The sequence below is a fragment of the Macrobrachium nipponense genome, chromosome 9 (assembly GCF_015104395.2).
Source record: "Macrobrachium nipponense isolate FS-2020 chromosome 9, ASM1510439v2, whole genome shotgun sequence".
In the NCBI taxonomy this organism is placed as follows: Eukaryota; Metazoa; Arthropoda; class Malacostraca; order Decapoda; family Palaemonidae; genus Macrobrachium; species Macrobrachium nipponense.
This window is the reverse complement of record NC_061110.1, coordinates 45,120,153-45,133,224: the sequence shown is the minus strand read 5'-3', so window position 1 is coordinate 45,133,224 and position 13,072 is coordinate 45,120,153. Positions and strand designations below refer to the sequence as shown.

General features: G+C 37.1%; 2 protein-coding genes across 4 annotated transcripts; one reads left to right on the top strand and one right to left on the bottom strand.

The window, feature by feature from the left end:
* The first annotated feature begins 337 nt into the window (after nucleotides 1–337).
* On the top strand, nucleotides 338–3,901 carry LOC135218548 (uncharacterized). Its single transcript, XM_064254924.1, has 2 exons — nucleotides 338–503; nucleotides 937–3,901. Exon 2 carries the CDS (start codon nucleotides 2,831–2,833, stop codon nucleotides 3,683–3,685), a length of 855 nt encoding a protein of 284 aa, XP_064110994.1. The 5' UTR covers nucleotides 338–503; nucleotides 937–2,830; the 3' UTR covers nucleotides 3,686–3,901.
* A 1,878-nt stretch (nucleotides 3,902–5,779) lies between these two features.
* LOC135217900 (uncharacterized) lies at nucleotides 5,780–11,259 on the bottom strand. Of its 3 annotated transcripts, none has more exons than XR_010315221.1 (2): nucleotides 11,061–11,259; nucleotides 5,780–7,999 (listed from the first exon to the last, which is right to left on the bottom strand). XR_010315221.1 is itself a non-coding variant. In XM_064253937.1 (2 exons), the coding sequence occupies exon 1, from the start codon at nucleotides 10,438–10,440 to the stop codon at nucleotides 9,169–9,171; it is 1,272 nt and encodes a 423-aa protein (XP_064110007.1). In that variant the 5' UTR covers nucleotides 10,441–10,950; the 3' UTR covers nucleotides 5,780–7,999; nucleotides 8,819–9,168. The 3 variants fall into 3 exon arrangements, 1 of the variants encoding a protein (XP_064110007.1); XR_010315222.1 differs by lacking the exon at nucleotides 11,061–11,259 and adding an exon at nucleotides 10,960–11,049; XM_064253937.1 differs by lacking the exon at nucleotides 11,061–11,259 and adding an exon at nucleotides 8,819–10,950.
* Nucleotides 11,260–13,072: the final 1,813 nt, after the last annotated feature.

Genomic DNA, 13,072 nt, shown 5'->3' with positions numbered 1-13,072 from the left:
CAACAGAAGCCACAGAAGCTAAATTCCTCTTTTGTATATCCGGTAAGTGTAGGCCGGACATGACAAGGCTTTCCCTGATGTGTTGCGTCACGTTGTATCGGTCTGGGTTCAATCTTGATTAATCGTTGTTCGACTCTCATTGTAAACAATCCGATAAGTGTTGTTTGTGAACCTATCAGCTTATCACCTTAGATGATAATGTCTACTTTTTTTTGTTAAGAATTCTGGGCCATATATTTCGTAGTCAACTCGGTTTCGTTATCGCACAAAGCCGCGAACAAGATAAATGTTGAAACGTTCATAGTCGAAACATGACGACCAGCGAACAATCCGTGTCCGGGCCACAAAACGTTTTAGTACCAGACGGTAGAGCATATGCCTAAGCATATAAGAACGACCACTCTCTTCCTCAACATCAGACCAGTGGCATTTAAGGCCATAGTAGTTCCTCGCATCAGCAGTCAGCGAGAAAGGATTCAGGCTGGATATAGTGTTTTAAGAAAGTACGTGGCTTTGTCTAATAAGATCCTAGTGACCAGAAGTGCTTAGTTTTTGTTAAAGAAATTATCAAGTGTTCTTTCTCTCATACATCACTTACGCTTTCTATGGATATGGGCTCAATCTTCCTGAAGATTATTTAATTTTTTGTGGTACCTACAAGTTTTCAAACTAAAAGCATTCAAGCTTGGCATGATATGAAAAAGTGTTCACATTCAAGGTTACCCCGAAAATGAAGTGATATATATACTATATATATATATATATATATATATATACACATATATATATAATAATATATTATATCTATATCTATATACGTGTGTGTGTGGATACGGTTTATATATAATAAACCATATACGTGTAGTCGTACAGTACGAGCGAACATTTTTTTATCTTGAAAACCACTCTAATGTTCTCCAATTTCTATTATTGCAGGTTTGGTGACTTCATGAAGACGCCATCTTCCTGCCCCTGAGATCTGATGAAAACGTCTTCCTGAGGGACAAAAGTTGGCAAAAGTGAACTGATTTCCTGTACAGGAATTCCCTATTATACACTTTTAAAGCTCATTCTAGTTGAGGAGAGTTATAGAATATATTAAGGGAAATTACAAGTTATTTGTTTCGAAGTGAGGCTTCTTTCGCTATTCAGCAGCTGTAGAAGTCTGTGCCAACGCCACTTTGTCCAATTAAGCATGCTGGGTCTTCTTGACTGGCTAGTATTGCTTCCAAGTTTTGTAACTATTTCTTTTGCAATACTACTAACTGCTTTTATTCAGTCTTAAGTTATTTTGTTACTAAGGTGGTGTCTTAACATTTTTTGTATCGCATCGGCTTCAAAATAATTAGTAGTAGTTATTATATCCGTGCATACGAAGAAAGTTTTATGGTGTACGGGTATTACCACTTCCAGAAGCTGCTAGAAATCCGGTCAAATCCCAATATCTCATTTCCATTTACGTAACTTTTTGTGGGTTATTCCCGATTCGTAAGAGTTACTAGATATCAGCTTAATTCTTTATATCCCATTTTCATTTCCACTGAAGTAACTTTACTGTTGCGGGGTATTCCCGCTTCATAAAAGTTGCTAGCCAATCCGCTCAGTTCTTCATATCTCATTTTCATTTCTATTTAAGTAATTTTACTGTTGTGGGGTATTCCCACTTCATAAAAGTTACTAGACACCTGCAAAATCCTTGATATCTCACCTTTATTTCTGCTTAGTAACTTAATTACTGTGGCGTTTCTCACTTTGCAAAAGTTACAAACATCACCCACGTTTATGATAACCCATTTTCAATTACATTCAAGTAACTTTATTGTTGTGGGGTAATCCTACTTCATAAAAGTTACAAGACATCACCTAGGTTCTTAATATCCCATTTTCATCTTCATTCAAGTAACTTTATAGCTGTGGGGTATTCCCACTTCATAAAAGTTACTAGACATCACCTAAGTTCTTATAATATCCCATTTTCATCTGCACTGAAGTAACTTTATAGCTGTGGGGTATTCCCACTTCATAAAAGTTACTAGACATCACCTAGGTTCTTAATATCCCATTTTCATCTTCATTGAAGTAACTTTATTGCTGTGGGGTATTCCACTTCATAAAAGTTACTAGACATCACCTAGGTTCTTAATATCCCATTTTCATCTGCATTCAAGTAACTTTATAACTGTGGGTTATTCCCACTTCATAAAAAGTTACTAGACATCACTTAAGTTCTTATAATATCCCATTTTCATCTGCACTGAAGTAACTTTATAGCTGTGGGGTATTCCCACTTCATAAAAGTTACTAGACATCACCTAAGTTCTTATAATATCCCATTTTCATCTGCACTGAAGTAACTTTATAGCTGTGGGGTATTCCCACTTTGTAAAAGTTATCAGACATCAGCTTGACTCTTAATACATTTTTGCTTTTCCTTCCCGAGCAGCTTTATTGTTGCGGTGTATTTCCACCTCAAGAAAGTTACAGGTTTTCAAGAAGGTGCTTGATTTTTCATTTTCTATCTGTCGTCCAATGCTGATGTGTATCCCCATCACACTTTTCATTTGAAGTGATTTTGCTGTTGCATGGTATTTCTTCACAATATAATTTGGTTCTTAACCAGTTAAGGTCTTGATATCCCAATTTTATTTTAAGTAGGTCTCATTTCCTCTGAACGTCTGTAATTGTTAGATTGCTATTCAGGAACGAAATTTTCATCTTTAAACGACCCATCTTCAGTTTATGTAAAGTGCAATCATTTCAAAAACATACTAAGTCTAACCATTATACTCACACGTATTTCCTTCACATCCCTTTGTTCAATAGTGTGACAATGGTGGCCCCCTACAGTATTGGTCATGCTGTCAGGTCAAGTGTTCGTATACCTGGCAGTGGCTGTAATAGACAAGCACGTCCTGTTTTGCTTGATCTCTCATATGTAAGTCCAGTTGTTGCACCAGTTTCAATTCCTCAACCCTTGCGCGGAACACCTTTTAGATCCTACCTGGCTCAGCCAGTACCAAAGGCTAATCAACCTTCCAAGGAGAAGAAAGATGGTGGTCCCTGTGCCCAGAAATTTTTTGGAACACCAACGAGCAGAACGTCGAAAGAAGTTGTAGCTAATGCAGAAGCTGAGTCTAATGGAAAATGCAAGAGAAAACATTCTGAAAATGGTGATAAAGATTTCGACGGATCATCAGCTCCTCTTGCACCGAAACGCTTTCGGCAAGAAGACAGCGGGACTGTCCAAACCCCGGTACAAGTACATTCTGCAATGAAACCTACTTCATGTTATATCAAACAAATATATTTAGTTCAGACTGCACAAGCACACCAAGAACTTAATTTAAAGGCAGCACAGATAGCAACGGTTGCTGTGTCCTTAATTGTTCCACAAATGAATCAGGTAGTTGTGGATGGTGGCTCAACGGAACTTGGGTCATTCCCTTCCTGTGGCATGGCAAAGACTGGGACTAGACCGAGCGCCAGTGCTGGGAATCTACAGAGTAGTAGTACTGAAACGCTACCAGATCAACCTCCACCCTCTAAGTGCAGCATGACACAGAAAATAGATCAGTTGAGGAAGGAAAATGAACTTCTGAACCAGCGTCTAAATAAATTTATAAATATTTTCAAGAGCAAGGAAAAGCTTCAGTATCTTGCAAACTTTTTATCGCAAACTTTGTGATCTGTGAGGCCTCTTTTCAGTTATCTCCTAGTTATATCTTGATAAGGTTATTCCATATCAAGAAGTCGTCTTTTATATTTTTACGTTAACAATTTCTTGTTAGAATCTTTCGTTACTAATAAGCAGCTGTTATCATTGTCAGTTGGTTTCACTAATACTCTATGCTCATTTGTATGAGATCAATCACTCAAAGTGTAATAAAGAATGAAATTATAATTTAGTCTATGATTTTCCTTTTAGTGGTTCTTAAACTGGGGGCACGACATCCGAGGGGGCCCGTCAGCAATTTCCAGGGGAGGAGCGAGCCCCGGGGAAAAGTAAAAATTCTCTAATTATAATGTTATTCTATTAACAAAAGTCAGGAACTAATATTCAGAAGTTTATAAAAGACGCAAAAATATCGCCATATAACGATATAACGGTAGTTTAATATCGCTCAAAACCCCTTCTCTATTTTTTCATTTTCCTTTAAATCTACCTCAAGACCGAACCCCTGTCTTTCGAGTGTGAGTCCTGGACATTAGTAATTCATCCACACAAGTCATAAAAGGGGATGGAACCTAATTACTACATACCTGAGGTTTTTCTTGGCCAGGCAACCAAGGCCTAACATACTAGCGAATTTTACCCAACTCCTCGACCCATCAACGCTGGAATTGCTAACATTTCATTCGACTTACCCCTTTCACTGATATGTCCCTTCAGTACATTTAAATTTGTATATCATGTTGGTCAACTCCCACATCTCTCTGTGGGGCTGCTGACTAGATTTGGGTGGCAATAGACATCCGAAATAGCACGACCCCTCACAGAGAGATATGGAAGTCGACCAACATAATGTGCAAATTTAAATGTACTGAAGGGACATGTAAAACCCTCAGCATGTACATAGGTTGTACCACTGCCCATCTGTGCTGGCGATTGCAAGCTCACCATAATTGAGGGGCAATATTTCAACACTATGTAGATGACCGCAATTGTAAAATGACACCGAATGAATTATCAGGAAGCACAGAGATAGTGCATAGAGAATCCCAGTTCCAGAGATTGCGAGTATAAAAGCTGTGAGTGTAAATTAACAACGGCCTGTGTTGAATATACAGAGGAACACAGACTTCATCCTCCTCTCTTCAAGGAATCCACCGGACATCCATGAGAATCTGAGGGGAGACACGAGTGGCGGAACACCCTTGGACATGACTATTGACAAAGAAGCAAATCAAGACTATCAGCCAGAGACGGGAATCACGCCCTTGGCTGCAGCACAGGACACATCCTATGGGAGTAACAGGAATGGCCATGCTGCCACCCAGACCACCAACTAGAGAACGAGACCGCTGGCCAATAGAAATTCAGTACACCTTGTATGTCAATTTGTAACCCAGTTCTGATGACACCACCGAGAAGTGGAGAAACAATCCATTGACTAGAGAAAGAAAAAGTAAATAGATAAACTCTCGAATAATCTTATATTATTCCTAAGAAACTTGCCAGTAGAGAAAAAGAAGTATAAACTGATTCAAAGTTTTGATAAGAAAATAACATCTTCGAATTGATTTCAATAGAAATTGCACACACACACACACACACACACACACACACACACATATATATATATATATATATATATATATATATATATATATATATATATATATATATATATATGTATATATATATATAAAGGTTTTTTGCCACGAAGGAAAAAAAATGAAAAAGCGAGATAACCAAGTACTTTCGGTCCTGTTCGGACCCTTTACTGAGGCCTCAGTAAAGGGTCCGAACAGGACCGAAAGTACTTGGCTATCTCGCTTTTTCATTTTTTCCTTCGTGGCAAAAAAAAAGCTTTATTTATACATAGCATCACGTTTTATATACTTCGTGATCAAGTTATTCATATATTATATATATATATATATATATATATATATATAGATATATATATATTATATATATATATATATATGTGTGTGTGTGTGTGTGCGTGTGTGTGTGTGTGTGTTTAGTAATGGAGAGATATGGAGGAGAAAGCATACTAAAGCAGCTCAAGTTACACTAACCGTAAACAGGAACGCTCGACATAGCCATAATTTTATTTGTGGTTTTGGAATTTGTAAGGCATTAAATATCAGTAAAAACTGACAATTGCTTCATAACATTGGCATTTAACATTCAGAATTCTAATGCAAAAACCAACAGTAGATTCAACTTCGAGGCATTGTTGTGAGTGAATATTTTACATCTTGGGTGTTTTGAGGGAAATGGCAACAGAAAATTATCATTTGACTCTAAGTTTGTCGTTGTCGCTTTTTAGAGACGGGAGAAAAGGATCAGCTACTGAAACAGGAGGAGGAGCAGGAGACAGAACGAAGTCACTTCCAGTAGAAAATGGAGGATTTGTAACAAGGCAAAAAGGGACAGACTGAATTGTTGACAGAAATTGAAGAAGGAAAACAACAAGAGAATGAGAGATTGACTTTCCTTTGAACAGAACCGGAAGAGGAAGTTGCTAGAAAAGAGGTGAACTTGTTCTTGAATGAAGTCATTAAGGGGGAAAATGAGTCCAAATTATACTCGTAGGCTGCCAATAAAGATTTGGACGAGAAGGAAAAGTCCAAAACTGGGAACGGCAACCGTTGGCAACGTCTATCTCCTTACCAAGGTGGGGAGGGGCAGCCGTTGGCTCCTACCATAGGAGTACGTACGTCCAAGGCCAACAGAATTTTACAAAATTCTGTTGGCCTTGCCTACGTCTGCCTGCCCTGGCGAGGGAGGCTCGTAGGTGAACGGACTCTGCTGGCCGGAACCTATGGCTATTTCCCTGCTAGGGTAGGCGTATGGACTCCACTGGTAGGGTCAATAGTTTCCCTTCTCTTAGTGGAGCAGGTGGGCCTACTCTGCTAGAGGGGGCAACAGCTTCCCTTCCCAACCAGGCTAGGCTAATAAACTGTGCTAAATGGTTGTCCTTCTTGACTGGGCCACACAGATGGAATATGGAATCATTCATTGGGGGTCAACAACTAACCTTCCTTACCAGGGCAGGCAGATAGACTTTGCCACCAGGGGCCACTGGCTACCCTTCCTCACTAAGGCAGCTGATGACCTCCCTTGGTGGAGGTCAACTGCAGCCCTTACCTATAAAGGCAGTGGGCAGAATCCACTGATGGGAGTCAACGGCTGGGTTTCCTCAACCACCCATTGGCTCCTGCTGATGGAATCAGTCTACCTGCCCTGATGAGAAAGTTTACCGATTGGCTCCCACCAGTATAGATTGTCCCCTAGTCCAGTGATGTTCATCCGCTTGCCTTAGTGAAAAGACGTGACCGGACGTTTCGTCCCCGGACAGTTGATCCCAAGACGTTTCGGGGACGAAAAGTCCGGGGAAAGAGAGAGAGAGAGGGGGAAACAGATTATGAAAAAATGAGTGAGAACGAGAAAGATGGATTAGAGAAAAATGTATGTTTTCAATTGAGTGTGAGATAATGTTTATTTTTCTTATAAAATGATATTTAATGAATTTTAAAACTTATTTTGACTTATTTTTCTTAAGAAAAAATATATGTTCCAACTTTGTAATCTATATTTTTTTAACAGCCGAACAGGTAATTATCAATGTTTTTTATAGAAACATTTTTCATTTATGCATCTCCCAACTACTTATTTTATACCAATAAAATGTCTTGTCCATTTTTTTTTCTTTAAGCTTCACAGGTTTCTTTTTAAAGGAAACGTAACATTAAAATACAATGCATCAAATAAAGCTATTCAAGATTTTAATTTTTGAGGATTAACAGTGCTTTCAGTGGCATAATGAATAAAATACATTTTTAGTTTTGAGGATTAACCGTGTTTTCAGTGGAATAATTAATAATATACATTTATTGAAACTGTTTCAAACTTACAAATTAATAAAATGAATAGAATAAATAAGAATTGCAAATTATGCTCAATGGCTTTTAAGTACTGTAATCTATCTAAATTTTCATGGTCATCTGAGTTTTTTTTAACCTTTCATTAACAATTCCATATTTTTTAGTACTTCTAGGCATACTACTGCATAAAGCATATTGTATTGTTCGTTCTTAATCATTTTGCTCTTTTTTGAGAACAGCAGCTCTACTGGCATCTGGTAGGTGAGAATATGGCAGTGGATCACCTTGCAATATATCATTCAGTCTTAAGTCGCCCTCCACATCTTCCTCTTTCTTCGCATCTTCAGTAGGTAATGTCATCTCTCCTTTTGGTAATTGTATATGCATACCCATTGTGCAATAGCTTCCTTCCACCACGTTTAGTAAAAGTGAACTCCATGGGCTATAACAAAAAACAAAAAAATAAAATCTACCGAACAAAATGTTGTTCTTCTTTACAGTTGAGATGTCTTCACTCTTACAAATTATTTGATAAATAACTTACTTAAAACTTTTGTATTTTTAACAATATAAATTTTCCATTTAACAACTCTCTTTCTTAAGTAATTACCTGGTTGAACATTAACAATATGCATGTTTCATTTAACAACACTCTTAAGTAATTCTCTGGTTGGTAGGGTGGCCACTTCAAAATTTCCAAAAAGGACAATATTTTTTTTTTTTTGCCAACACCAATTTTTTACCTAAATTGAACATGATTATTGAGGGGTTGAAATATAAAATGATGTATAACTATATATATATATATATATATATATATATTATATATGTGTGTGTGTGTGTGTGTATAAATGAGCGTTTATTTGTCAAATAGTATAAGAATAAAGAACTGAAATTAATTAATGCTCTATTTTATTAATAATGGGACAATTTAGTACATAATAATAATAATAAAAATAAAAATAACTTGGGTGAAAAAATTAACATTATTTTAGAAACTAAATAAAGGAGTTACTGAATTATCAATCTAACATTTGTACTTTGCCCCTTTCCTTGCCATATTTAAGAAGTTTCTATTTGCCAAAAAGTTTTTGTACATAGCAGGGCATTCTTCAGTCAAGTTGTTACAAATTTGGAGCTCTGCTTTGACCGAGTCCACTTGCAGACGATTTCTCTCATTTGTCCAAGCTGAAGTCATCATTGAGAAAACCCGTTCTGTGTGAGCATTGCTGCATGGAAAAGAGAAAATATAAGCACCCACCTTCTTCAGATTTGTTAAAGGGACCTAACATTTACTGAACAGCTTGAGATAACGTTCCTCACTGTGGCTATCTTTCATCTCAGGAGTATTGATAATTGCCTCCACAATCCCATACTCTTCATATAATTCATCCATGTCTATTTCTTGAATGTTACAAGCCTTGACTGCGTCACAGAATTCTTCAAAAGGTATTGCTCTTGTTAGACTTAATTTTGACACTTTGTTATGAAAGTTGTCTTCAGAGAAGTCATAACTTTCACTTAAGTACTTTGTAGCTCTTTCATAGAAAGCAATGAAGTCTGTTTTACATTTCGTCGACAAATCTGGTGTAAGTTGCCTAAACTTGTTGTTTACTGCAAAGCCAAAAAACGATAATTTGCTCTTCTATCTAGTTTGCTTTTCAGTTCAGATATTAACTTGAATACTGAAGTTATGCTGAATGTCTTGACTTCTAGTCTTTCAATTGTGTCTGAGAACAATTTAAGAGTGTGACTAAGGAAGGAGAAATAGATCTCAGACGATTCACAGGTATTTCCTTCATCTCCAAAGCACTTCCATAGTACTTTAGGGGACTCCTCTTCACCTATGCTCTGGAAATAACTTTTTGGGACTTCCCAACAGTTAAGCATTCTATCAATATCTGGCAAGAGAGGAAGCCATCTAGTCACAACATGCTGCAATAGATTGCAATTGGCAACCTCATCCTCCACAAATTCACAGAATTCCTTCAACTGTGCTGTTCTTTTAGCTGAAATGCTAAAATAGCTGTTAACTTTTAGCACAATATTTTCAACATCAATATCCATTTTAGCTGTAGCAAATTTTGTTGTATTGTGCAAAATATGAGCCAGACAGTTTGCAGCAATAACGTTCTTCTGAGCCATATTAATTTTCTGATAAACACTGTTGTGTTTTCCATAGTTTACATTTGCATTATCAGCAGTGTATGCAGACACTTTATTCAGATCCAAACCTGAAGTCTCTAGTTTAGATAATAGCTGATTTGTTATGGCCTTGGATGATTCCTTGTTATCACTGTAAAAGTCAAGTAACACATGTTGCACTCCCTTCTCAAAATGAAAGTATCTCAAAAGTATTGGGAAACACTTTGTTGCACCTTTGTTTGAAGCATCAGTTGCTATTGAAAAGGGTAATCCATGTTCTTTGATGTACTCCAAATGTGTTTCTACAGAATACGGTGCTAGAATATTTTCACACAAAGCTTTTGTTTTAGTTTTCCCACATGTTGCTCCCTTCACTATCAACGAGTCACTATAAATTTCTTTGTCAACTTTTACTCCACAATCAACACTTCTGTATGATTGATAATGCTTCACAGCATGAAACACTTTACACAAGTCTGCAGCCATTATTTTATCATCTTGAGATAATCGAGATGGGCAGAAATATGATAACACTGATAATGTGCCAGCACTACGAGTGTTAGTTTTATGTTTAGCTGAGGCAGCTTGTCGTTCAATTGCAATTTTTCCCGTGCCACCGATATCCATATCACAATGGCATACTGTGCAAAGTGCATAATAATAACCGTTTCTGCTTTTAGAAATAAATCCAAATTCCGTGGTCCATTCGTAGTTAAAAGTAGTCTTTCTTTTTGGCATTTCTTTAGGGTATTCAATAGAGCGAGAAATAGTCAACCAAATCTCACTTCAACATTCAGCAGAATGACATCTCTGATTTTTTAGACAGACACAAAAAGCAGGACATTATTATTGTCCTTCTTAAGGCAAAGCAGGACAGAGGACAGAGTGCTCAAAAACATGACTGTCCTGCTTAAAGCAGGACGTCTGGCCACCCTACGGCCGCCGTTGGCTGCTTAAGCGCCTTTTCGACAAAACGGCTGTTTGATGAAATATCCGTTAACGAAAATTCCGGGACCAAACATCCGGGGAGTCGGGGACCATTAACTGTCATCAGTGCGCCTGAACTGGTGATGAAAGGTAGCCATTGACGCCCATCAGTGAGTCAATATATCTGGCCATGAAGGTAAGGGTAGCAGTTGGTTTCCACCTGGGTGTCCAGTTGCCATCCAAACTACGGAAATTTAGCTATAGATGACCACCATTAGACGTCTGTGGTGGACGAACTCTCCCTGCAGGGTTCAACTACTATCTCCTCACCTGCACAAGCAAACGAATCCTCCCGATGGGAATCAGTGGCAGTGCTTCCCGAACTTGGGAGGCAGATAGACTCTCCTGGTAGGAATAAAGGCTTTGCTTACCAGTATCAGTATTTGCGTCAACGACCCGGAGAAAATTCGCCATGTCACCATAATGTCACATCCCGCGAACTCTCAAGTTCAAGTCCCGGGGGGGGGGGGGGGGGGACTTCGTCATTCCGATCAACAATCCCTTTATCTTGCATCTCAGAATCCTCCCTCGTCACAGGTATTGAGTTTACCTGTCACTTTCACTCATTCAGTTATGAATAAGCTCCATGATGATAAGGGGAGGGATAGATACTTCAGGCTTTTGCTGTTATCAGTTCAGTGATGCCGTCCAGGACACTTTTATGATACCATCCATCACATTCACTCATTATCTATTCCGCATCTTTTTCTTTATTAACTTGCAACTGAAAAAGGGCGTAACTGGTTCCAAAAAGTTTTTTGTTGTTGTGGGGGGGGGGGGGGGGTGAGCGAAGCGAGCCTGTTCAGCTGGGTGGGTCACTGGAAAACTTGTTTTTTTTTTTTTCCTTTTTTTTTTTTTAGGGGTACTGTAAGGCCTACAATATGGGTGGTTTAACATTAAGCACCTGAAAGCAATTATATCATATGTATGGATATCATGAAATATGTGCTAGACACGCTTACCCTAGCACATATAGAATTTGTCAATGGCTGTGCATTGTTGATTTTCAATATATATATATATATATATATATATATATATATATATATATATATATATATATATATATATATATATATATATATATATATATATATATATATATATATATATATATATATATATATATATGTAAAATCGTGAACACAATTTTCTAACACATGGAATAGCACCTTAAATCCTTAGAACTTTACTGCCTTATCTGTTCAAATATATATATATATATATATATATATATATATATATATATATATATTATTATATATATATATATATACACACATATACACATATGTAAAATCACGAGCACAATTTTCTTACACATGGAATAGCACCTTAAATCCCTTAGAACTTTACTGCCTTATCTGTTCAAATATACGTATATATATATGAATAACTTGATCACGAAGTATGTAAAACGTGATGCTATGTATAAATAATTGTTAGGATGAATAATAAATAAATATTTATAATTTAAAATAATCTAAATGTTCTTTCAAACTTATGTAAATTTTCTTCATAGTTTCAAAGAAAACTTCAGGAAACCGTTTTTAAGGGGTAATAATTCAATTTTCCTTGCTCTGTCTTCGTAGGAGCCCGATATTTTACCATGTTTATTATTTTTTTTTTTTGGGGGGGGGGCAGAGTATATACTGTGTCCCCCCTGACTCAAACTTTTTTGGGGACACGTCCCCCGTGAGTTACGCCCCTGGCTACTGGCAGGTAAGACCACCAGCGTTCCCAGTTCCACTACCAGCCATAACTATGCGTTGTTATTGACAACCGTATTTTCTACAAACTGATACTGCCATGTACAACATAACCACTTTCAAAGAGAGGAGAACAATAGACGTAGTTCGTTCAGCATGCAAATGCATAAGTCCAGCGTTTATGCTCATTACCAAGAACTTATTTGTTTTTAAGTTATTGGTTGTTACCTTGAATTCACCTATCTTTTGGGGTTTGCTGAACTTTATCTTTTTTTAGACAAAGATGGAGAGACTGGCACAGGCATGGATTTTCAATTAATAGAATGGAATAAAGGTGTTGGGATTTTTCGCTGGGAAATTCATTTTTATTTTTACTGTCACTTGGTTCTGATAGTCGAGATTTCTTATGTTAGTGCTTTTCCCCAAAACTTTCAAATTTCTATGATAGCTGGTTCCAGATTTTCATTCATACTCTATTGGGTTAATCTGCACGTTCTTCATAGCGAATTGCTTCATCTTACATATGTCTGCTGGCCGAATTTCCGATTTTAATAATCGTTTAAAGGATATAGATCTACCAAATAAATTCCCATGAAATCACCATTCGACATATATCAATGACATATAATCACATTAGGAGCTGTTTAACTTGTGTAGATTTTTTTTTCATAAAA

Excerpts from the sequence above, each read along its gene's own strand:
- LOC135218548 (XM_064254924.1), top strand. The coding sequence starts at position 2,831 with ATGGTGGCCCCCTACAGTATTGGTCATGCTGTCAGGTCAAGTGTTCGT.
- LOC135217900 (XM_064253937.1), bottom strand. The coding sequence starts at position 10,440 with ATGCCAAAAAGAAAGACTACTTTTAACTACGAATGGACCACGGAATTT.